Source organism: Coenobita brevimanus, chromosome 40 (genome assembly GCF_032717465.1).
Source record: "Coenobita brevimanus isolate Jiangsu-jjx chromosome 40, ASM3271746v2, whole genome shotgun sequence".
NCBI lineage: Eukaryota > Metazoa > Arthropoda > Malacostraca > Decapoda > Coenobitidae > Coenobita > Coenobita brevimanus.
The window spans coordinates 35298674-35326343 of NC_136993.1; the positions used below are offsets into that span (position 1 = coordinate 35298674).

The window sequence follows — 27670 nt, forward strand, 5'->3', positions numbered from 1 at the left end:
GTGGTTGAAAAGCACTGCTTTAGTAATTTCGTAACACCTTTTCCTTAGCGAATTATTTTGAGGGCCACGTAAAACATGTCTGTGTAAATTATTTTGGGGATTGGGTAAAACCTTTTCCTTGGCTATTTATTTTGCATTTACGCCTTTAATTGACTCTTTTTCGGGTTCAGATTACTTTAGTCCACTTTCCAGTTTCGTAGGTTTTGCTGATAAGTTTATCCTATAATAAGTTTCAAGCCATTAAAACTCTAACATGGTAAGAAAAGTACATTTCATAAATACGAATCTATTGTATAGTCAATTATATGGCTTTAAATGCTTGATTATTTCCTATAATGGCTTATTTGGTTCTGCTGTTTACGTACTATATTTTGAAGTTAAAGCTGTAACCAGTTCATGGGAAAAAAAAATACTCATAGTATACTGCAGTAAAAAAAGGTCATTTAAGACCAAAAAGAAAAACAAAATACCGTCTACTATATCAGTTGTTGTTTAAAGACATTATACAAACCTTAATTAATCGACCACATCATCCACCAGAAGAAAACGAACCAGAATAACAAACCCGACTTCAGTCCATTATGTCACTATTCTCGCTATTTCCAAAATGAGAGCATTGATATAGCCTTCATGAACATTCTGAGTACATGTTTTCTCGCGAGCCGAGTAAATGTCTGATGTTAGGAAGCTTAGGATACACAATAAGTAACCGTAGTGGAGGTGCTAACAACATGCGATATTCGTGCTATGGTTCAAGTAACTGAGAAAATTATATCTTTAACTTTCCCAGTTAAGGAGAGCTATATCAGATTGGAGGGAGATAGACTCCATCAATCCTGCGACCGAGAGAGATATTTCCATAAGGTATATATAAACGTCTGACGGAAGTAAAAATTGGTAAAATAAGTATTCTATCATTTCTTTACAATGTAATCAAGAATGTCACAACAAAACAAAATAGCTTTAGAAAGAACAAGCCACAATTGGCATTAGGTTTTCAAGAACAGATCATATATAAAAATACAACAGTGAAGACATCTTCAAAATGCAAGACTCGTTTGTGTATGACATTAAATGCTTATGAAGAAAAAACACTGACTGAGTTAAGAGAGGGTCGGGCAAAACAATGCAATGACTAGGTATGGAAATAAAGAATATTTATCACAAGATACAAGCGCCCTTGCTGCAATCGTCAAGGCACTTGCCCTGCTCGCTGTGGCGGCGAAGGTTTCTCCCATTCAGGATCCTATAAGTAGCAAAGCGCTTCTCAGGGGACATCAGTTTAGCCCACTCAGATCCAGAAACATGCACACGCAAACTAACAAATACAAACATAACATACATGCATAAATATATACGAACTCAATCCAATACGGAGACGTGATTGTTAACATAAGCTTCCCAAGTATATCTATAATAGTGCTCGGATGTTTCGGCCACGGACGTTTGGGTCACGGACGTTTGGGCCATGGGCCACCACCCTATTACGTTTTGGGCATAGGTTTGATAAGGATAGGTCCACCATCCTAGGACGTTTTGGGCATAGGTTTGGTTTGGTTACGTTAGGTTAGGTAAGGTTAACAACACTTCACACCTCAAAACGTCCTAGGTTGGTGGCCCATGGCCCAAACGTCCGTAGCCGAAACGTCCTACATTCATCTATAACATACCAGGGGTCACAGTATCCCCCGAGTAATTCAGTGCATGCTAAGACGCTTTTGAAATATGGGATGAGATGGTAAGGGAATCGTATACTGAGAGTGTTTGATCGCATCTGGATTAGCTGATGACATGTTTCTTTTCAGTGATTCCAGGAAAGAACTACGTAATCTGAATCTAGGCAGTCTGAAGGTAAGCTCAAAGTTAAATATGAAGAAAATTGTGTTACGCTGAACATATAGCCCATTCCTGTATAAATAAGAAACGTGCTAAATATTTATAAGTAGTTTGTTTACTTAGACAGTTTGGACAGTCCCTTTACATGACAACGAAATCAAATGAAGAATAAAAACGATATGGAGGTGTTTTGTTACGCATAGAAACATCATGAAGGATAGGAATATATGCATAACTATATAACTATATAAGTGTATACCTCCAATTTAACTTATTGATCGGAAGCTTTAAGATTGATCTGAGAGGGATTAAAGCAGACAGTATTAGGTATTACGTGGAGAGATCAAATGAGTTTCTTGGATATGGAAAAATAGGCATGCGTAAGATTGTTTAACATAAATAAATGACCACAGTTGAGTCAAATATTTCATAGAGACAAAAGATGGACAAACAGGATGACAAGAGTAGCAACCAGAGATGCAGTGAAAGGAAATCATACAGAGAAAAAGATGGAAAGAGAGTTACAGAACTTTCCCACGCTCCACAGATGGCGACACACATCGCCACTTTGCAAAAATGCTGTGCCTTTCGTACTGGGTACACTGCATATTGGAGGTGCCATTGAAACCTGCTCTAATATAACTAGCATACATTAACCATTTACCATAGTATGACGATTGTTTTATATTAGAGAAGTGACCGCTGCTATAAACCTTGCACTCTTACTTGGCCTAAAGTTTTCATTCTTCTATCTTAAATGCTGAGCTGTAACAGTAGATTAGCAGTAGAACATGGCGCTAGTCAAGAGGAAGTGCTAGCAGAAGATGTTCGTAGAACCTCAGTATTGTCTCTTTCTGCCAGCAATAGATTAACAGTAGAATGTGGCACTAGTCAAGATGATGTGCTACGGAAATGATGTAGAATCACAGTATTATCTTTTGCTGCCACTGAGCTATGTGAAATAAAGTTCAAAAGGAAAAAAAAATCTGGGACAGCTTAAGGTAGAAAGTCCATAGTGAACCAGCCACAGCAACTCCAATCTCCCCTTGAGCTAAATGATGTACTGTATACCGAAAATTATTTTCTATCCCATGTTGATTGTGACTTGTGTACGAGTGACCTCACATATTATTACACATTGAAAATTTTAAGAACAGTATGTTACAGTCCAATTTAATAATTCGACGTCATTAAATATCTTTACAGTAGTAATATTTCAGCATTATTTTGCCACCTCAGGACGATTTTTTTTACAGCCTGGAAACGATCTCAATGAAAATTTTAAGTTGCCTTTGTTCACATCGTCTGTACCGTGAATATATATATATATATATATATATATATATATATATATATATATATATATATATATATATATATATGTATATATATATATATATATATATATATATATATATATATATATATATATATATATATATATATATATATATATATATATATATATATATATATATATGGAGCCTCTGTGGTACAGTGATAGAGTGTGTGTCTCACGCTGGTGGACGCGGGTTTGCCTCCCGCCAGAGTTGTACAAACTTTGGGAAACATTCACCGAGCCACTTACTACTTTGGCGGACATAAGGGGTGCTGTGGTTGAACCAGTGTCGCATACTAGTAGGCTTGCACCCAGTCAGCTTAAGGTGGGCCGATTACACTTGGTTCACAGACTACACACACATCCAAAGCAACTTCAAAATCACAGTCCCACTCACAAGCACTTTTCACCCCACATACAGTCTCTACCAGACAGCCTAAGCCACTGGATAGAGATACATTGGCTGTACTGTCCCTGCTTCGGTAGGGTTATGCCGGTCCTGCAGTGAACACTCAACGGCTGATGATGACGATGATGATAATGATATATCTATCTATCTATAAGTAATCTCTCTACTATCCGACATAATAGAGCCAAAGGCACGTCAGGAAAGTGGTCCCATCCAGAAAGTAGTCCCCTGAGTCCTGGACTGGTACTTAAGGACCCTAACCCAGCCTAACTTTGAAAGCCACCTAAATAACTCCCTACTGGACATGCATAGCACCTATTTAAACCTATTTAAGACCCTATTCAAACCAATAATGGACATAAATCATGAAATAATTGAAAAGGAACCAAAGAATGAGGAATTAGAAGTGACTGTACCTCAGCCAGGGTACTTACAGCACATCTGTGGCCGCCTTCTCTAAGGCTTTGGCAGTGATGAAAATGTTCTTGACGCACGTACAGTAGTGTTGTGCTGCACTTAATTCTTTGCACTGTTAGTTATAATTGTTTAACACTGCACATTGTTCTTAACTGCACCACGCCAGTTTCAACTGCCAGTTTCAACCGCCAGTTTGCACTCCACAGTTAATCCTTTGCACTCTAAATTCTAATTTCTTAACACTCCACAACACTGTAAATTCTCGTGTGGTCTAGTGGTGAGGAATTGCAGTTTATTCACTGTTTATTTTTTAAAAACGAGCACATGTGGATTCCATTGCGATAAGCATCTACTCGCGATCGAAGTTAGGCAGTAACTGTTGGACAGTGTTGGTGATGGGGAAATAGAGCTGCCAGATCGCAATGGCCTATTACCAAACTCCTCAATTTTCATTAACAAATTTTACATTTCATTACCAAATTCGTAAAGCAAGCATTTATTCTTCACTAATTATATAGACAAGTGGAAATACAAGTAATCACCCTCCTTATAATTAACAGCATGTCGATTATTTTCACACTATGTAGGCTAGCAGAAAAATCAGAGAGAGCAGACAATCCACCATCTCCATCCTGTGTATCCTCATACATGTGAAAAATCCATTTGGTAATGCATTATTCTGATTGATTACCAAACGAATTTTTCATTACCAAATTAATCCCGCATTTGGTAATGAAAAATACCAAATGGCAACCCTGACAAGGGAGAAGGGAAGGAGGAGGAAGGAAGGGATGAATAGGCCATGGTGTAAACAGCTGTTAGGCGCTGAGCGGCAATTTAAAATTATGGGTAGGAAAAAAATCAAATTTTGAGGATTTTTTTTTTTTTTTTTTTTTTTTTTTTTGCCATTTTTGGGTTCCGAAGGTTCATGCCCACATTGTCTGGTAAGTGGGGTGTCCAGAAAGTTGGCGTCCGGATAGTACGGAGATTACTGTATATTAGGCGTCTAGTGGCAGAGTGACATATGCACCAGAGGATTACTTTCAAGTAATTAAAGCTTTTTGATTTGAAGAATGTGTATATAAAAGGTATAAAGAAAAAACTAATGTTGTTTTATATCAATGTAATGCTCTCAAAAAATGCAATTTAATGAATCCATTGTTTACAAAAAATAACAAACAAAAACCAAAACCAAACACACCTATGCACCCCCCTCATCGGGGGTCATGCACAAAATATTAACATGGGTTATAATTCTGTGATCCAAATAAGAATAAACATAAAAATTAATAAACTTTGAAAGTTTTATATTAATAATGCAATTTCTTGATTTTTGATAAATTTTTATACTGTAAATTTTTAAAAGCACTCAAAGTACTCAAAATGGGCAGAGGACAGTGCAGCCCGTCAACCAGGTGTGAGGTTTAGGGCGACACTGGTGGGGGACTGCCTGAGGCTGGGGGCTAGTACTGAGATGCGGCCTCCCAATGGCAAGCCGCTCGTGGCCCATACGTCCTTCTGCCATGTGGGAGCAGACTTCCTCTATGGGTTTTCAAGGCTTAAAACACGCAACGCTTGACCATCTGCCAGCCAGCCATGAGGGTCCTTTTTGTATGTAGCTTTATACAGGGAGGATCTAGAAGGCTCCACCTACATATTGGTGGGAATAACTCACCATCGGCCATTTTTGGCGCATACGTCACTCTGCCGCTAGATGCCTCATGCATATATATATATATATATATATATATATATATATATATATATATATATATATATATATATATCATCAGCATACAAGCAGTACTGCTTGCAAGTACCGGACAAGAACTTGGTAGGCTAGTGCAGAGTTTTGCTGATGTCTGTAAGCGTTGTTCTTTGAGAGTAAATGTAGAAAAGAGTAAAGTGATGGTTATTGAAAGAGAAGGTGACTCCAGTGCAATGTAACAGTGAATGGTGAGAGATTGGAATTGGTGAGAGAGTTCAAATACCTTGGTACAGTGATAGAAAAGAGAGGGAAATGTGCAAAAGAGGTTGAAAGTAGAGTGACACAAGTAAGAAAAGTAGCTGGTGCAATGAAAGCCTTGATAAGAAACAGAGGCTTGAGTGTCGCAGCTGCACGAGGCTTACATGAAGGAGTGTTAGTGCCAACTTTAACATATGGATGTAAGACTATGATGTGGCATGAAAATGAAAAGTCAAGAGTAAGAGCAGTGGAGATGGGATTGCTGAGGAATGTATGTGGAGCACAGAGGGTCGATAGGATACGAAATAATGTGATTCGTGAAAGATGCGGAGTGAGGAAGTCAGTGGACACCAGAATTGAAGAGGTGTACTGAGATGGTATGGTCATGTGAAGAGAATGGATAATAATAGAGTGGTGAAGAAGGTATATCTGAGCGAATTCGAAGGAGGGAGGAGGCGAGGTAGGCCAAGGAGAAGGTGGAGAGATATGGTGGATGAATGTGTGAGGAAGAGAGGTTTGGAAGTCGGTGAGGCTAGGGAACTGGCAGGAGATCGAGCTGGCTGGATGAATTTTGTGAGGAGATATGCATGATCAGGAATTTTGGGCACCTCTTTTTTAACATGGCAGCGTCTGGATTGACTCTGTTGGATACGATATGTGAAGCTACAGAACGTGGTGAATGTTTTTGGCATATCCGATAGAGGCAGTATTCCAGGGGCTTCAATGATGAGTGAATGGAAGCGTGGCCAATTGGATTGGGCAATTTTTGGGCTGTCTGCCCATTGCTACTCTTCGCCCTGCCCATGGGTAGGAAAGGAGGTCCGGATGATGGTGATGATGATGATGATGATATATATATATATATATATATATATATATATATATATCCAATGTATTAATACACATATATTCTGGGATGATCCTGTACTTAATTCACGTGTTGTCAACGTAAAAGTGGTTCTTTCTGTATTTGATCGCCACAGATGTTTCAGGCTACACCCCATACAGTTCCGGTCACTGATCCTTATTCAAGTCTGACGTTCCTAACTAATAAAACAAAATTACAACCATTTTAACGAACTTCACTGCTTTCGTGAAGATCAGAAATCTTTCTTGTCTAGTCTGAATACCCTTAAAAAATATAGTAGGGATTAAAAACTATCCTCGTTAGTGATGAGGTTTAAGAATGCATGGCAAAAATTTTTTATATCGATCTTGCCCCATTAGTATGAAACTCTTTAATGTACGTCAAGAAGTTTTTGGAATTCTCAAGAAACAATACACTAAGAAAGCCCGATGAACTTTAACTCTTTCAGAAGAAGCTTGTTTTGAATTTTATTTTCATTAACGTCAGACGATTTAATTCACCTTAGATTCCTCTCGGGGAAGGAGTGGTTTGATCAATTTTTAATCCACGTAAAAAACCGCTACCTGCACATGTGTACTTATTTCCCTTGTTATACTCATATATCCGACTCAGGACAGAGGCTAAGAAGCTTGTTCCATGAGATCCAGTAGTCTAAGCATGCACCCTCACACGTCCCATTGAACGCAGCACGAAATCGTTTTTCCTGAGATAAGATGGAGCATCACGATTAGGGTAAATGTCATAGTATTGACAAGTGTGTGTCATTTGTGATAGAGCAGCAAAAACCGAAACTCAGTAATATAATGTGACGACAACCATCAGTCGTTCAGTACTAACGAAAATGAAATACTTCATTAAGATTCATGGCCCTTTTATCCTTCATGTGAGGTCATTTCCCCACAGAGGCAGACAATGGAGTGGCGCAGACGAGCTAAACCGACCGACGTGAAGGAAAGGGCGAGGTTCGTTTGGCTATGGGTTGGGGGGATGTCACTGCGTACCATCGCAAAACACACAGGAGCCAGCGTCACAACGGTGTACAGGTGGATACGTCGCTGGCAGAGAGAGGGACACGTCAACACTAGAGTATCTGGACGCACGCCACAAGCTCAGAGACGACAGAAGTACAATAACCCTTTTAGATATCTTGGAGAAGATCAATGTGGAAAGCAATTTGGTACATTCTCTGACGTATCACATCCTTTAGTGACTCCAACGCATAATCTACGTCAAAAACATAACAGCCTTCCTAATTATGTGGGGGAAGAAAAACACAGAAAGCATTTCAATGGAATCTCCAACATATCACTTCCCTTAACGACCCCAAGGCTTAATCTTTGTCAAGAACATAACAGTTTTCGTAGATACAGTAGGGAAGATTCATCTGAAGACTATAATGAAGCTTCCAACCCCCACATATCACTTCCCTTATTGACTGAGACACATGATCCTCCCAGGAAATTCACTGAAACCTTGAGGTCCCACTTATCTTATGCCCATATGCCTCCTGTACTAGATCCACCTGGAAAACGAATTAACGAGTCCTCAGACTTTCACTTACCACTTCCCTCAGTGGCTGCAACACAAGATCCACCTACGAGACAAATTAGTGAGGATTCTGAATTGAATGCATTACTACCTTTGGTGGCTGAAACACAAGATCATTCTAGGAAACAAAATGGGAACTCTGACCTTCACTTACCATTTTCCTTAATGGCTCAAGTACATGATCCTCCTGGCAAGCAGATTAATGAGTGCTCTGACCTACATGCATCACTGCCCTCAGTAACTCAGGGACATGATTTCAGGAGTAATAAGGAAAGTTTGTTCACATTCCCTACTACGCAAAGTGAGTGGTTCTCATGTGTCTCACAAACAAAGCTACTGGACAAAGACATCAATGAAACACCAAACATAGACACCTTAGCCTTGAAGGGTCCCAGAGCAGACGTATTACAGTCAAATTTCCTTATGCCCATACACTATCCAATGCCAACTAAGCCTCACTATCCCCTTGCTCAGAAACTGGACTTGTCATGTGCTAGTAATTCAGCTAAGGTTAATTACACTTCCCGCATGGCTTCTTTCAGTGATTACTTGTGTCTGCTTGCAAGGATTGGAAAAATGCATCCATTACCAGCAAATTTTGATGAGGTGTTCACCACCCAGAGCCTAACTTATAACGGTGGATCCCTTAACTATACAGTGTAACTTACATAATAAATATATGCAAGAAAATGTCCAAAGAATGCAGTTTTTAATAAATGAACAACAATATAGCACTAATTTTAAAATCAAAGACTCACATTCCTGTTTAATTTGCATCTACCATCAGGTCAACGTATTTTCAGAATAAGTAACAGGTGTTGCTAGTGTAGTATTTGCATTATGAGACTACCTCGGTGTTTATAACTCTTGACAGTAACCAGAATAAATTATGTAAAACATCACTGTCGGCAAAGGTTAATAACCAGAGGGGATATAGAGATTAACTAAGACTTTATGTGTATGTTTGTACTGTATATATAAGGTCTATTCAGAAAGTATCCGACCTCACTTTATTTTTTTTCTCTCGTCAATCAGTTAGAGGATAGGGGTTGAGTGTGTGTAGTGCAGTGCCAAACCTTCGTGCACATGCGTTATTAATGACAGTCACCACGAGTGACACAGTGGCTGTCAATCACCCTGTGTTCATGGTCATGCACCTTACAGTCGTCGCGTTCCCTCGCTCGTCATGATGACCGAAAAAATCGCCCAATGTTACTGCATCACATTTTGCCAAAAACAAAGTGATACCCGAGTGGAGACTATCAGGAAGATTCAGCAAGTTATGAGGAATGAAGTTACGGGGGTAATGCTAATAAAAGAACGGTGTAATAGATTAAAAAATGGCCAAATGTCATTCAAGTGTGATCATCATCCTGGGAGGTCATCAACAAACATGAGTGCTGAAAATGTGAAGTGTGCAATTTGGTCATGGGAAATCTTTGGCTGACTTTCAGAGAAATTGCCAATGAAATTGGAATCAACAGAAGTCAGCACACAAATTTTTAGCAGATGATTTAAGCATGGGAAGAGTTGCCACCAAGTTCGTTCCAAAGCTCCCTTCAAGTGAACAACAAGACCTGCAGATGAACGTTGTGCAAAACATGTTGGAGTGTGGAAATCGTGATCCAGAATTCCCGAAGACTGTTGTCACTGGAGGTGAGAACTGGATGTATGGGTACAACCCAGAAACCAAGGCACAGTCATCCCGGTGGAAGCATGCAGGGTCGCCTCAGCCCCCCAAAAAAATAAATAAATAAAGCATGACAGGTCTGCAGCTAGGTGAAATGCATGTTAAGTTTTTTTTTTCCCTGACTACCTTGGTGTTGTGCATCACGAATACGCACCAGAAGGTCAGACGATCAACAAATTACTATTTGACGTTATGCATTGTCTTCATGATGCAGTTCGGCAGAAGATTCCAGACCTTTGGAAAGCAGCAAGTTGGAAGCTGCAGCATGATAATGCCCCTGCCCATTCTTCTCAATTGATTTAGGAATTTTTGGCCAAGCACAACATCTTGCAGGGCTGGCAGGTTCCCTACTCACCAGACATGGCCCCATGCGACGTTTGGTTATTCCCCAAGCTCAAAACTCGGCTGAAGGGCTCCCTGTTTGAGACGAGAGAAGAAATCATGACGAATGCGACAAAGCATATGCAGGAGATGCCAAAAACCGATTTCGAAAAAAAATTCAGGCAATGAAAAGAAGGCTAGACTGCATGTGTCAAGTCAGACAAGGCCTACTTTGAGGGGTATTAGTGTCCAAACTCAACATATTAGCAATTTAATTTTTTAAAGCCTAGGGTTGGATACTTTCTCAACAGACCTCGCATGAGGAATAGTAAAATTAACGTCTCATCATATATGGAATTAGTTATAAACTGAAACCAGTTCATGGAAGGCCCAGTCTGTGTTATTATTAATAAAACCAAAGTTCTTTAGGAAATACAGTATATGTCATTTTTAGCCCACCCCGTCCTGACCGATTTTCCACCACTGGCTCCCCCCAATCCCAACCAATTTTGGAAATAAAAAATTGTTGGCTCAAACCTCCGCTTTTGGTGAGAAACATCGAAAATTCATAGAGAAATTGCTCACCAGAGGTTTAAAGTACTGATTACAGGCAGCAGTACCCATTATCTTACTGGGTTTTCTATCAGGAAAGAAAACAAGTTCTATGGGAGGGTAACTATTCCACACCACTCATAAACGGTATTTATTTATTTATATAGTAAAAGAGTATATTGGTTTTCACACAGTAGTATAGGCAATATAAGCATTGTTTCACTCACCAAACACATCAACATAACTGATCTTTTTTGGCGACATTACCCCATCGTCATTTCTGACTGTTTCTTCCTCTAATGCTACATAAAGTTTGTCCTCCACATTGTCATCGATTGGGGAATCACTCTGGCCTTGAATTTTGTACTGTGGCACGATATGTCTTTACTGGCCAGGTCACTGGTAACAGGTGAATTGCCGAGACAATGGCATGTGAGAGTGGGGGGGAGGTCATGCAGGGTAAGGCATTATCCTTGCCTGACATCTTGTAGAGAAAGGTGTCCAGTGTATTCGTACCAAAAATCACGCGCAAAATTTGAAAAATGTGCAAATGACAGACCTTGCAATTGCGGCGTGTTTATATATATCAATGGGACTCACAGTGACAAAACATTCGGATGTATATATACATCAACGGGATGCGGCGGGTTGATAGCTTTAATGTGTTCTTCGTGAGGCCTCTCCCATATTGAATTAAATTATGTGGCAATAGCAAGAATATGTACCAGAAAACTTGTACAAAATGCGTTACTGATAGTTTCTAATATCACGGCTATAGGAAATATCCTATTAGATACAACGTCATTGTACTGAAGAAGTTAATCGATTGCCTCCAAATCCTTCTCTACAATAAGTGTTCTGTATGCTGAAAAACATCGCCTGGCTGTGTTAGGTATCTAACACTCATCTACACGAGGGGAGAAATTCATATTTATCAATCAACCAGTCAATCAATTGCTATACCTATCTTCCTATTTAACTATGCTTAATGCAGACATTTCTTGCCGTCTTCCCATTTTTAATCCTTTCAGCCTTAGGTCGCAATTCTTATTTTGTTTTCGTCATAGTAACCCCCAACAACTTAACTATATGCCTCTTGCTCTAAGTTGGCCTAAATTTGCCATCTCTCCATCTTCAGTACTGAACTGTAACAACAGATTAATCCTAGAATATTATGCCAGTCAAGAAGAAGTACTATGGAAAGGATGTAGAGGTGAAATATTGCATTTTTCTGACACAGGGCTGCGTGAAATGAGCTGCTAAAGGGCGAAAACCTGGGCCAAGTCAAGGCGAGTAGAATATATATGTGTTAAGAGTCAAAGTATCGAGTCCAGCCGACGAGATTCACAGTACACTCAAGTGGCAGAACAAGGCATATTTACTGTAAAGATAATTTTACTACTTATTTACTTTTAAAATAAAAAATAAGGAACCCAATTGTTTCATTTAATTTTCGTCAGCCCATGACCTCCAGTATATGATTCCCCTCCTTCTCTCTCTCTCTCTCTCTCTTTCTTTCCTGCCACTTCTAACGGAAAGTAATTATTATTTAATGAAGGACTCTTAGTTCAGTAACTTTCTTTTCTTAATATGGCCTCTCAGAATAGTGTTTAAGTCCAAAACATTTCCGGGCACATACATCGCATTCAGTTTCCTTTTAAATATGAACTGCATAGTAAACGTCTGTCGTATTTCCTACCACTTTTTTTTTTTTTTTAGATAACCCCGTCATAAATCATATGATATAAGGTGCAGACACGCAGAAACTTCCAGTGTTTTCACTAAACTGCAACGTGACGTAGTGAACAGTATTGTTATGTCCCCACCCCACACTGCCACAGGCTCTAACAGCAGTAGTACAGTACAGGAAGGACATTGCCCAGTGAGTTGTTCTTCCTGCAGTATGGTCAGCCATTCGGTGTACAGCACACAAGATCAGCTGAGGCGAAAATAATTCCGATTAACCCCTACACCGCGGGGGATGTTTTTGCGCTCCTTGCGCGTCCAGCGAGGATATTCGCGCTCTGACTGAATTTTTAATAATATTTGCTAAAAATCAGTTATTAGTCCTAGAATATTAAGATTATATATGCATATGGCACATACCTTCAGCTTTCCCCTGGGATGTTTGTTGAGCCTTCTTCGACAACCGTAGAACTTGTGGAGACTTCTGAAGTTGGGTAACGAAGTCTCCACTTTGCACTTCCCGATACCCTGTAATATGGTTACCACTGCCTGATATTATAACTATAAACACTATTCTATGAATTTCAAGTAGTTTGGAATCCATATTCCCAAAAAAAAAACACTGTGAAAGCAATGTACAGTAAATTATGAGTGCATACAAGCTTTCCTCCCGTGCTGGTTCCCCAATGGTATTCTGAGGTGGAGCTGTCATTTATTATTTATAAACACACTCACCCTTTATATTCCTAGTACTTTATTACACTTATTTATATATACAATATTTATCTATAAGTTTCATTCAGTACCAGTAGTTTATTTTCACTCCAGGCATTCACTTTCTCGTTCTGTATACTAGCATAGAGAGCAAAGCTTTCACTTTCACTTTCTTTAATCCCAGTATTCATACATGCTAGAGCGAAACTTTCACTTTCACTTTCATTACTCCTAGTATATTATACTCGTATTCTTATATTACTACGTATTTACATTTCTATTTACATTATTTACATTTCTATTTTCTTTACACTATGTTATGCACTGTCACTTGCAGTAATTTATAAAACTATTTTCCACTGTTCAGTTATATTTACATTCATTGCTTTCACTTGCTGTTTACATATTATTTACACATTATTTACATTTCCACTTGCACTGTTTTAGAGTCACCAGAAAGATCGTAGTCACTGTTCATCATTATCATTGATACATTAGCCAGTTCATGTTCCACAGCAGAGTCACTTAGCCCTTTACCCCTACACAGGAGGTTTAGTAGGGGTAGATGTCACAGGGCCCTTTGCATGGGGCTAAAAAGCAGCAGAATTGGACAGGAGCAAATCTGACGTGGTTTCACCTTGAAAGACTACAGTAAACTGAATGCTGTGGCTTAGGGGCAGTGAAGGGTTGCCAATGTCAGCGTGGTGACAGCTGCTAATATATACACTATGAAATGATTGGCAGGAAATCTAGACAATACATAATACTTTAGGTATTCGTAGTTCCAGGTGAATGTAAATATCACTTAGGCTTCTCCCTTCCTTTCTTCTATGTATTTTTATTATGAGAACAGGTCATATGGCATATTTCAAGGGGAAATAAACAGGGAAAATTTGCGAACGAGTGCACGTGAGATGTTGTCAGGTGATAATTAGCCCATTCCAGATGTATGGCAGTATCAATTACCTTTTCTCTTTCTTATATATATTATTTTGTATAAGAATAGGGCAATGGGCACATTTCCATGGATAAAATGAGTGGAAAAATCTGCTCAGGATTTGTGTAGCGCAGCGCAGCTGGTCAGGCGGGAGGAGAGGGTAATGGAGTGGAGGTAAGGAGGGGGGGGAGTCAAGGACAGGAGAAAAATGGCTAAATTGTTAACAGTGGATGAGAGTACAGGTGACATTAGCAGAACTGAGTATAGCTGGACATTGGTAGTACTGATAGATGATACAAGCCACCACTTGAAAGCCCGGGTGAATTCAAAATAACACAGAATCACAAAAGTGATGCCCCTTGGTATGATCCCTTGCTCCCGAGTGTCACGAAAGTGATGCCCCGCGGTTAAGGGGTTAATGCTTTCTGACTTCACTTCACCGTTCTCACGAGAACTGGAGCTGTACAAACTTTACTAGCTGCAATAACACCTCACTGTTTGCCAACAACACTTAATTTTTACAAGTTGTTATGATATACAAACTTCAATAACTCTTCACTATTTGCCAACAACATTTCACTGTTTTCACAAGTACCGAAAATACACAAACTACACTGACACTGCACTACACTCAAACTGAACTGAAAACCGACTGAACTTGAAATATTCTCTTCCTCATCCTTATATAAACTTGCATTATTCGAGAAACTTCCGGCACAAACTCGACGGGGCAACGGTTAACAGTTATAAAACTAACAGACGTCAAAACATGCCAGAGTTTTCTTACATTACATCACACTCTAAATTATTTAGCATACAAACTTAAAGTGAATTAAAAATTTAACAATCACATAAATAAAATATCATAAGGAAAAAGAGCACAAAAATTAATGCACAACTCACTAAATAACTACACTCACTAACAGCAGAAAAACTGACAACTCAGACTTGTACCAGAACCTATGGTAAACTTCGGGAAACATTGAGATGCTTCTCGACTACCTAACTGGCAAATCTCGCTTCCTAACACTACCCCCTCCCTCGTTCTTTGTCATCCCGACAAAACTACACAATATAATACAAACAGAACTTTAATCCTAATCAAACATTTAACTGTACACATAATAATCCTTGAACTTATCAGGTCTTCTTCTATTTCGCTTCCAGTGGCATCCTTGCTCCTCCACATACAGTGGTCCACTCCTCTAGGAAGGTCTTGGTCCTCTTGTTGATTCGCTTCTTCTCTTGGGGAACTGTCACCAGCCTCTTGCACTTCAGCTACTTGGTCTTCCTCAAAATCCTCGGCTGTGGGAGAGCACGATTCCTTGGAGACGTCCCAGCTGTACTGTCCTGGCCCGTGGTCCTGCCACAGACGGGTTGCGTGTACCACCTTTGGGTAAGACTTGCTGCCTCCCCCGAATGCAATATGTTGCATCTGATAGGTGGTCTAACACAGTGTATGGCCCGTCCCACGGGCTTTGCAGCTTCGGTGACTGTCCCTTCTTTCACTGGGGATTGTATAACGAAACTTGATCACCATCCTGGAAGCTCACTTCATTTGCCTTGACATCATACTTGCACTTCGTCACCTCTCCTGAAAACTTGAAGGCTCCTCGCACTTGGTGATGTTCCTCGGCCAGCCTTTCCTGAAGGTGCTTCGTATAGCCAGTGGAGTCTGTAGGGAGCTCTTCACCAGGTGGTCTTCCCATTAACAAGTCAACAGGTAAGCATAACTCACGGCCCAACATCAGTTTTGCAGGGATTTACCTGGTAAACTTCTGGTTCCATTGTGTTTGTCCCCCTACACAGTACTTGGCCAATTCTTGTCCCAGGGTCCATGTGAATTTCTCCACCATCCCATCCGACTGTGGCCTTAGTGGGGTCGGCCTGGTCTTGATCCACAATAACTTGCAGCACTCACAGAACACAGTAGACTCGAAGTTTCTACCCTGGTCTGAATGTAGCTCTTGTGGCATCCCAAAATGACAGAAAAAACTGGTCAACCAACACCTGAGCAACAGTTGCAGCCTTTTCATCAAGGATGGCATCGGCTTCTGGCCACTTCGTGAAGTAGTTCATGGTGACCCATATATACCAGTTTCCTCTTTCAGTGAGCGGCAAAGATCCATCAATGTCCACTGTGACTCTTTCCATTGGTGCACTCACTTGGTACAAATGAAGAGGGGCACAACCACGTTTCTTGGTCCTCTTCTTGACACAACACACATCACAGCCCGACACTACTCTTCAATGTCTTGGCTCATGCTGATCCAATAGAACCTCTGTCACAGCCGGCTTAGAGTTTTCTTGACTTCCAGGTGTCCATTAACGATCTGGTTATAGGACTCATCCAAGATTCGGACCTCATCTTTTTCAGAACCACCAGCTGCCAATAATTGTTGAGGCCATCGGGTGTCTCCCACTGACGCTCCAGTAGCCTGTTGTTCAAACGAAGGTGTCACTGACTCCGGTAGCTTTTGGTTGCAGAGCCCAACCCGAAAACCTCCTCCCAAGATGGTCACACTGCACTCTGCTGCAGCCACTTCAGCACTGGTTGCAAATCTGCATTCTGCATCTGCATCTCCTTCGGGTCTTCTGCATCTGATGCTAGCCCTGTCAGAACCGTACGGCGGCATTTCTTGCCAAGGTTCCCATTCCTACTACACTCCTTGCTGTCTGTTTTTCCGTCATCTCGCACACTGTTCATCAAGGTTCTCCTACATTTCTTCAGTGGTGGGGCTTCTATAACTGGCTGGTTGTTGGCTCTTGTCACCAGCTTTCAATAATTTATCTTGATCCTTCTCAGTTGGACACTCATGGCTGAAGTGTCCCACCTCAACACATGTCCAACACCCATTTGCTGCAATCTGAGATTTCCTTGCAATGTTCCGTTCTTGCTCCTTCTTCCATTTGTAACAGTCCACCTTCTTGTGACCCGGCTTCCTGCAGAACCAGCAACCTCCTCTGATTTCCTGTTCTCTTTCCACTTCTTGCAATCCACTTCCTGATGTCCTGGCTTCTCACAGTACCAGCACCTTCTGTCAAAATTTTCCACTTCCCATACCTGCACCTTTCTTACCTTGAATCCTGTGCTACGACCTATCAGAAAAGTGGATGTACTGGACCTGATGTAGGACTCATACTCTAGAGCCCTGGCAAGTGCTTCTTGCATGCTTCTTGGTTGTGCCTGCTTCACTTGCACTTTCAGCTCTGGACTGTCAAGAGCATCGATGAACTGGTTCCTCAGAAGAATAGCTAACAAGCTAGGTGCAGCTCCAGGGTACTCCATATATGCCATACTCTTCAGATCATGAGCAAGCTGTTGTAGGGATTCTCCTCGAGCCCGTATATGGCTCCAGAATCTTGCTCTGTAAATCTCAGTCCGGCACATGGTCCCATATCTGTGCTCCAGCACTTCTACAAGGGACTGATAACTGTTCCTTTCCATCACTGACATCTGGCCCAGAATTTCCATTGCAGCACCCTCAAGGCTATTAGCAAGCTGCACTGCCCTCTGCCCATCATCCCAGCCATTCTGATCCGCGAGTAACTCAAACTGTGCACGGTAAGCTTCCCAAGATACTTTACCATCAAATTCCTGAGGTTTCTTTTTAATTTGGACCCCCATTATAGCCATGGCCTTCTCTGGTTTGGGGCCTAAAAACTGGCGCATTATATTTAAGGCCAGGACTGAAATCTGCTACATTCTGATTATTCAATCCTATAATGCTACCTTTAGATGCTTGGGAGCCTTCAAGATTCACCATACACTGTCCATTCCTTTCATATGCTCCCTGTACACTAACCTGAGGCTCAGCAGTGCAATATTTCTCTACGGCCTCCATTTCCTCATTATCTTAATATGGCTGACTACATGCTTCAACTGGCTGTCTACATGCTGTCTGCACTCCATCACCATTTCCTCACTAATTGTCTTCATCTGGTCATCTACATGCTGTTTACACTCCATTACATTATTGCTTACCTCATACATCTGATGTTCTAGCTTGGCATCTGCTTCCTCCTTAAGCTGTTGCTGTTCTTCCTTCATTTCCCTCATGAAAGCATCCAGCTGTCCTTGCACCCTCAGTTGTACTCCCTCTGTTGCTGCTGTAATGCCTCTTGAAGTTGTTCATATAATTCTATTTGCTCTTCACATTGTGTCTGTAATTGTTCTTGGAGTTCTTTCTGTCCTTCATTCTGTGCTTGTGGTTAAACACTGTGCTTGTAATTGGGCACTTTGTAATTGTAATTGTTCTTTCTTTCTTTTGTGCCTGTAATAACTTCACAATTGTCACCAGGGACATTTCCTCCACCTGCCCAGGGGAGGGATGTTCGAAAGCTCGTAACGGCCGCTAAGATCATCATAGTGGGTACGATAATCACAGCATGCTCATAAACCGCTAAGGTGTATGTTCAAACAAATTTTACGATCTTCCATCCGCCATATTTGGTCCTAGCGCAACGATTTCTGACAAACACCCTTAAGCTGATCGTAGGGTCGCATAGTGAATGTTTAATAAACAATCCGTATCAAAAGATGCTGAGTTTGTTTATTTACACTTTTCTGTGAACGAAGATGGAGTTACAAGTGGTTTTACAGGTAGAACTGGCAGTACGAAGAGCGATGAGATGTGAGAGGAACTACAGACAGAATGGATCCATTTGCTTACAGTGATGAACATTTGTTGAGATATTATAGGTTTCCCAGACCAGAACTCCTTCATTGGTGTGCAAGAGTTGAACCACTAGTTGGACCAGAGACAAGAAGATCCCGTGCTGTGCCATGTCATTTGCAGGTGTTAATGACAGTCATGATTTTATGCAAGTGGCTCATTTCAGAGTGTGTTGGCAGACACATTCGGCTTAACACAGGGATGTGAGAGCAGAACAATAAAACAATTAACATTCAACACACGTGTTGAACAGTATATCTCTTAGGGAAGCAAAGAAGGGGAATTTTTTGTTTCTACTGCATACACCTATAAAAATGCAGACTGATGCACTGTTTATTAAAACATGGTTTAACTCTGTGGGAGTTGTAATGATACAGTCTGAAGCCAATGATGTATTGTTTATTCAAGTAAAAGGGTCTCAGTTTGGATCTCGATATTTTCAAATTTATTACTATATTTTGTTAATATGATGTGGATCTTTCACCCACACTATAGTTATACCCAAGGTGATGTGATTGTTTTTCACTTTTTCTATTTTTTTTCCCCAAATTTGCACACATGCAAATATGAAAGACATGTGTAGTGTTTATCTCCTCCCTCTGCCTCCGTACTCGTGAAACAGCATTCACTTCTGGGTTATCTCGTCCCATGCCGCTTGTTTTCTCTCAGCAGTCACTTTGACGCTAAACCTTTCCCTCAGCACTGTTTGTCTGTCGAGCCAACCCTGGATTAGTGCCATCATCTCCTCATCTGTAAAATTTGCTCCACGAATTCGTTTGGTGGGGGGCTCGTCACTTGCCTTTTCTCAGATGTCTTGGGATGAATATCGTAGTTGCTTGAGTGATGTAATGGTGTGCTTGGAGGAGTGTATTTGTTTACATTTTGAAAGTGCATTATGATTGGTTCACAATCTTTCAAGGTTTATGAAATCTCTCTTCTGACTGGCCTAGCGAAAATCAGCTGGGTTGCATTATGAATAACAGGAACGGAACGGAACAGGTTTTATGATCGCATCATCATGAGCTACGAGCGTTGTCGCGAGCGTTAGAAGATACACCTTAGTGGTTGTCATAGCTCACGATCAAAGATGGCCGCTACGAGCACGTTATGATGATCATAGCAGCGTCTGGCAACGATCTTTTGAACATCCTAGCCCAGCTCAAAACCTTGTCTGCACACCAACTGCTTCCATGTCGAAGGTTAGCCTCACTGCAGCCTTCAATAATAATCCCACTCCTGACACCAGTGTTACGTCCCCACCCCAAACTGCCACAGGCTCTAACAGCAGTAGTACAGTACAGGAAGGACATTGCCCAGTGAGATGTTCTTCCTATGGTCAACCTTTTGGTGCACAACACACAAGATCAGCTGAGGAGAAAATGAACACTGGCATCTTAAAGTTCAGTCTTTATTTTCCAAATAATTCCTCTTAATGCATTCCAACTTCACTTCACTGTTCTCACAAGCATTGGAGCTGTACAAACTTTACTAAGTGCAATAACACTTCAATGCTTGCCACAACACTTCACAATTTTTACAAGTTCTGATGATATAAAAACTTCAATAACTCTTCACTATTTGCCAACAACACTTCACTGTTTTCAGAAGTACCGAAAATATACAAACTCTAATGACACTGCAGTGACACTGTACTACACTCAAACTGAACTGAAAACCGACTGAACCTGAAATAGTCTCTTCCCCATCCTTATATAAACTTGCATTATTCGAGAAATTTATAGCACAAATTCGACGGGGCAACAGTTAACAGTTACCAACTAACAGACATCAAAACATGCCAGAGTTTTCTTACATTACATAACACTGTAAATTATTTAGCATACAAACTTAAACTGAATTACACAATTTAACCCCTTAACCGCGGGGCGTCACTTTCGTGACGCTCGGGTACAATGGATCATACCGCAGGGCGTCACTTTTGTGATTCTGTGTTATTTTGAATTATCCCGGGCTTTCAAGTGGTGGCTTGTATCATCTATCAGTACTGCCAATGTCCAACACTAGTCAGCACTCCAGATCTCACATGTACTCCCATCCATTGTTGACATTTTAGCGATTTTCCCCCCTTCCTGACTCCCCTCCCTACCTGCCCTCCATTACCCTGTCCTCTCACCTCCCACGCTGCGCTGCACTAAGCAAATTTCCCCCGGATTTTTCCACAGATTTCATCCATTGAAATAAGCCCTATGCCCTATACTTATACAAAATAATATATACCAAAAAAAAATAAGGTAAGTGATAGTGTTATACACCAGGAATTGGCTAATTATCACCTGACAACACCTCATGTGCATTCATTCGCTACATTACCACGGTAATTTCCCCTTTGAATTATGCCTTGTAATCGATGTCTGTAATAAAAATATATATCAGATAGGAAGGGAGAAGCCTAAGTGACATTTACATTCACCTGGAACTACCTATTTCTTTATGTATTGCCGAGATTTTCTACCAATAATTTATTAGCATGTAAGTTAGCAGCTGTCAGCCTCAGTGTCATTGTCAACCCTTGCCTTCTCAGATAAGCCGCGGCATTTAGTTCCTTGTCCTCCGCTGTGGTCAAACCATGTTGCACTCACGCCCCGCCATTTCTGCCACTTCTGCGCCCATTGCAAAGGGCCCCGTGACCTCTACACCCATAAAAAGTCGTGAGGGAAGCAGGAAAGGACTTAGTGACTCTGCAGTGGCACGTGAACTAACAGAATTGTCCATGGTGATGATGGATAGTGATTTTGATGATTCGGGTGAATCGTGTGATGAGCTGGGTGAGGTAATCGTGCCAGAAAGTGCTAGTACGAGTGCTTCAGTGTCGGAAGTTATCCCTAGCTCCAAGGGAAAGGAGCCGTTAGTGCAGCAAGGGAAGGAATTTGGGAAGGGAGTGAAAAGGCGGCGTGTTAGCCCCAGAACAATGGCCCCGCGTGACCCAGCCCACCATGAGTCCCGAGTTGATTCACCTCCCCGTTCCCCAAGCCCCACTTCACTCATTTCTTCCTCTTTGTCTGCTGAGTTATCTCTGGAGCCTTCGTCGTCAGGGTCACCACCAGCATCAACAGTGAAGGCAGGCCGTAGAGGAAGAGGTAAATCCCGGATTAGTAAAAGTAGAGTTGGTAGTAGAGTAAGGGCTGCTAGTGCTGTACGGCAACCCAGGGTCAGTGCGAGTGACCTTGAACGGGGTAAATGTGCCTCACAGCCACCCACCACCACCACCCACCCTACACCGCCACGACAGGGAATCCTGGACGCCTTCGCGTGGATGGAAGGGTCCGATTTTGTGCCTGAACATTTAGTTTTTGATGAGAGCTCCTCAGGAGTTCAGCCTGCCTTCACTATTGACGATAATGCTGAGTGTGTGGACTACCTTTTGGCCTTCCTAGATGACGAAGTCATGCAGCACATATGTGATGAGACCAACAGGTATGAATCACAACGTGCTGCAAGTGGTACAGGTGCAGCCAAGATGCAGCAGTGGTCCATGCTGGGAGTGCAGGAGCTGTATGTGTTCTTTGCCCTAATGCTTCTCATGCCACACTCCAAGAAGCATGAGTTGGAAGAATACTGGTCCATGGACCCCTTACTACCCTCACCCACCTTCAATAAGTACATGGCCAGAGATCGCTTCTGGAACATCATGGGAAACCTGCACTTTGCCGACAACGATGTACCTTCCCAAACCGACCCACTCTGGAAGATCCAGGGCTTCTGAGCAGAATGAAGGATAAGTTTATGTCATTCTTCCACCCCTTTCAGATGGTTGTCATTGACGAATCCTTGGTTTTGTTCAGAGGACGTCTTCGGTTTGTTCAGTACATTCCAAGCAAACGCCATCGCTTTGGAATTAAGTTCTTTGTACTGTGCGACTGTAAGACGGGGTACATCCTTGACTTCGTCATTTATTCAGCCAGCACTGTCGATCTGGATAAAATACACCCCCTTGGCTTCTCAGGCTGTGTAGTGAAAGTGCTCCTTGAAAAGTATTTTGGTGGGAATCATGTGCTGTATACAGACAACAATTATACAGCACCGAAACTTGTCAAATACCTTTCAGAGCACGGCATTGGCTCCTGCGGCACTGTCAAAAGTAATCGTGCCCACTTCCCTAAATTCACAGATGCAGGAACCTCGCAGCGAGGAGACGTGCACCTACGCAAGTCTGAGAAGATGCTGGCAATAAGGTGGCATGACAAGAGGGTCGTGCACATGCTCACCACCGTACATAAGGGTGAAATGACAGATAGTGGGAAGGTCGACCGTAGGACAGGCGAACCTGTGATGAAACCTGATGCTGTGTTGGACTACAATATCAACATGCAGCTGGTGGACAAGTCCGACATGATGATTGGTGAGATCAACTGCCTCAGGAAGATTACTAGGTGGTACAGGAAAGTTTTTCTGCATCTCATAGATATGACGATGCTGAACGCCTTCATCCTGTACAAGATGAAGGTCAAGCCACCCAAGTCCTCCCTGAGGTTGTTCGCCAGGTCTTGTGTCCAGCAGCTGCTGGAAAGATATGGTAGGGTGACAGCAGCAACTCCAAGGCCCCATCCAGTAACACTTCCCGACAGACTTCAGCTGAGGGCGTATATGGATCGGCACAGACTGGAGCTAATGCCTGCCACAGGTAAAAGGAAGGCTGCGATCCGCAGGTGTCAGGTGTGTGCACATACCACCCGCCGCACACCTCAGCACAAACGCACCTCTTGGCAGTGTGCTGAGTGCCAGGTTCCCCTCTGTGTTACCTGCTTCTTTGATTACCACAGCCAGAAGCAGTTCTAACAGTACAAGTGGGAAAGGAGAGTAATGTGGAAATAATGTGTAAATAATGTGTAAATACTGTGTAAATAGCAAGTGAAAGCAATGGATTTTCAGTACATATGATTGAACAGTGTATTATAGTTTTATCTTACTCAAAGTGACAGTGACTAACATAGTGTAAGTGAAATAGAAGGGTAAATATTGAAAATACAATAGAAAATGCAAATAGTAATGTAAGTAATTAGTAATATAAGAATATGAGTACAAATACTTTATGTTATAACAATGAAAGTGAATCCGTGGCTCTCTACGTAGTTTACTGAATGAAAAATTGAATGACTTCAGTGACAATAAACTAATACGACTGAAGGAAACTTATGGAGAAAGACTGTAGATATATATAAGTGTGATATAGTAATAGAAATATAAAGTGTGAGGGGTTTTATGAATAATAAATGACAGAGTACCAAGAGCGAACTAGCGCAAATGCGACAGTCAGACGCGCTCGTAATTTTCATTGCTTTCACAGTGGGTTTGTTTTGGGGTATGGATCCCAAACTACTTGAAAATCATAGAGTAGTGTTTATAGTGTTAATATCTGGCTGTGGTAATCATATTACGGGTTGTCGGGAAGTGTAAAGTGGAGACTTCGTTACCCAACTTCAGAGGCCTCCACAAGTCCTACTGTAACAGACGAAGGCTCAACAAACATTCCAGGAGAAAGCTGAAGGTATGTGCCATAAGCATATGTAATTTTAATATTCTAGGACTAATAACTGATTTTTGGCAAATATTTTTTGAGAGTCTGTCGGAGCCCGAATAACCCTGCAGGACACGCAAAACATTGGTAAACATGCCCGCGGTGTAGGGGTTAATGAAGAATCACATAAAAAAAAATCATAGAGAAAAAGAGTACAAAAATTAAAGCACAACTTACGATATAACTACACTCACTAACAGCAGGAAAACTGGCAACGCTGACTCGTACCTGAACCTACGATGAACTTCGGGGAACATCGAGATGCTCCACGACTACCTAACTGGCAAATCTCGCTTCTTAACACCATGAACAGTTAATTTAATTCTGCAGTAGTATGCAAAAAAATATGATTAAGTATATTCATCTAATCTGATGGCAAAAACTAGTGTCGAGAAAATGTTTAATGGTTGCTGATACCGATGAGAACTGTGGATATCTGCTGTTTGAAACAGAAAGTGATGTGAATATAATATTTATGTAGATATTTATATCAGTATATTTTATCTCACATACTTTAATGACTGAGGACCAAATTCTTTAAGGAGTAAGGCATGAACAGTTAACCAAGACCATAAAGTCTCCATCTTTCTTGTAGTAATCTCTCTCTCTCTCTCTCTCTCTCATTTGATCCCTTTCAGATCTCTGTGTGGTGAACATGAAGGTCTGTCCTCTCTTACTAGGAACACTGGCTGCTGCTTTGGTGTCGCCCACACCTCTACTGCATCACAACGGTCAGTGCTCAAGCAATTCTTTCACCCCTTCAACCCGAGGATATATTGTACAGTTCATTCATGCCAGCTACAGACCTAATTTATTTAGAATGGGAGAGAGCTTTCAGGCTGGTCGGGGAAGATGAACCCATGGTGAACCCTGTAAATTTGAGAGATTTTTTTTTAGTTGAATAAGGTTTTAAAAAGTTAAGTAGTAGAACAAGGCAAGATGAATTATTCTCTCATTTCGAAAGCTCTCTTCTGGTGAGTTACGAAGCAAGACAACTTCAGTTGGACCTGGACCGTCGTCACGTATTAACAGGAAGGGAATGTAAGCACATCTGTTCCCTGCTCAACACGAGAAGACTGTCAGGACGATACTCTTGCGTCCAGGCTTAAAAATGAGTAAAATTAGATAAATGGTACACTGGAATATCAGATTTGGGAGATGAGTTGTCCGCCGGGATTTTAGTTAGTCCTGACATTTACATATTGCCAGAATTACTTGAAATTAAAGTGGCAAAAACTGTTTATTCGGATTCAGAAAGGGGACATAATCAGTCATAAACCGTAAGTGGTACGTCATTTTTACTTTTTAATCTTCATTTTTATTTTATGTTATTGTTCCACTAGGTTACACATTCTTCTGTTTCCGTAGTGCATCGAACTAGCAGTGTGGAAAATTTCGTAGTCCGTCATTAATTCTGGTACAATTCGTTCACTTAAGCTTGGCCCAGATTTGTATCCTTTTGCAGCATTCTTAGTGTAACTCAGTGGAAGAATAAGGCGATACCAAAGCTCTACATCCTCTTCATTGCACTTTTGCATGACTAACTCCAAATTCTAGTATAATCTCATGTTATAGCTCATCATTTGAGATGGCAAGATGACAATTTCAAGCCAAGTTAAACAGAACAGGGTATACTACTGGACGAATAGACTACCGCCAATTATAGACACTGAATGCATCTTCCCCAAAAAACAACTTTCTTATGTATTTACAATTGTGCCATTTCATCAAGTCACAGGGCTATGGTAATAAGACACAGCTGAACAAGATGTCACCGGATATACGGCGTATGACCAAGGGTACATTTATAGCCCTTTATGTGAAATTGTTTCTATCCACCTGAGAGGCATTAAAAGTCGGTGGTAGCTGCAGCAGTAATTGAACTTGTAGTAGTAGTTGTAGCAACAGTAGTAGTACTAGCAGCTGCAGTCCCAGGATCAACGGGATGTGAACCCAGTGGACTGAAGGCTGAAATCACCCTTTACCCGCAGTCCACCACCCTCCTTTTGGGGGAGAGGGAGGGATGGGGGAGAGGGAGGAAACTGAGGGACGTTTGTATGATCAGGCAGCAGAGCTACCCTGTCATATCCGAGCCACCACGTGAAGGCGTTCCTTTACAGCACCAGTAAAAAATTGGATGACGGTTGCTGCAGCTTCGATAACTAGCTATGCAAATATTTTACACTAAGGCAGAGATCTATCCACAAATATACTGAATTAGCTTAGAAGCTCAGATTCACACATACAGTACAAGCAAAACATTTCTTCTTAGAGCCTTATAACTTCTTTCTTATCAAGGGTAGCAGATATCACCATGGCACTTATGACACACAACACTGCCCATACATTCACTGCATGTCACACAGAGTAGTTATAAGCGAGGGGATGGTGTGGATAGGCAATTCAGTTATCCTTGAAGAAATATCAGATAAGTTGTTTACTACAAATGACCTTATAGCAATACAAAATGCAGATCACAAAAATACAAATATATATATATAATAAGGTAGCCTGTGACCAGCAATGATTTAATATAATAGGATTACATGAAAGTGTGGGAAGGCATCACTTGAACTGATCATATTACTTTATGTAGTTTGATTTCATTCCTCTTTCATTCCTAATAACTATTTGTGTTATTTCAGGATTCCCAATGAACAACAGTTTGAGGAGGAATAATTTGAGTTGTCCTTTCTACAGCTTGGTATCATTTTTACTTCATTCTTAATAACCGTTGGTATCATTTTAGGATTGCCGGTGAACAACACCCTGAATGTCAATGCCTTGGAGTCTGTGCTGACAACAATGAGTGATGCGCACAACTCACTGGTGTTTATCACTGATGGTACCAACATTACCACTTCCTTCTTTAATGTGAGTCCGCCGTTATAACTTCTGGTGTGTCACAGTAATCCATCCACACTCCTGGCATGGGCAAGTATCTGTATTATATCCATTTAGACCGGATTTTGTGGCTCCTGAGGAAAACTAGTCCATATGGCCATGAAAAAAACATTATTTATTGTCAAAGAAGTAGCCCACCGCACCCAATGCCTCACACACGGGTATGCGTGTGGAAGGGTTTTGGAATGTAGAGGGGGAAGTTCATGTAGATATTTGTATTATTGGAGAGTATGTATACATCTAGAAAACCTGGACAATATGAAGATTTGTG

General features: G+C 41.2%; 1 protein-coding gene across 1 annotated transcript in view; it reads left to right on the forward strand.

The window, feature by feature from the left end:
* Positions 1–9903: 9903 nt before the first annotated feature.
* The window catches only part of LOC145397034 (uncharacterized), an 82057-nt gene continuing 64290 nt past the window's right edge, over positions 9904–27670 (forward strand). Inside the window, exons 1-2 of the mRNA XM_080270251.1 lie at positions 9904–10039; positions 27245–27369. Coding sequence (XP_080126377.1) covers positions 9904–10039; positions 27245–27369 — 261 coding nt within the window. The remainder of the gene's footprint in view (positions 10040–27244; positions 27370–27670) is intronic.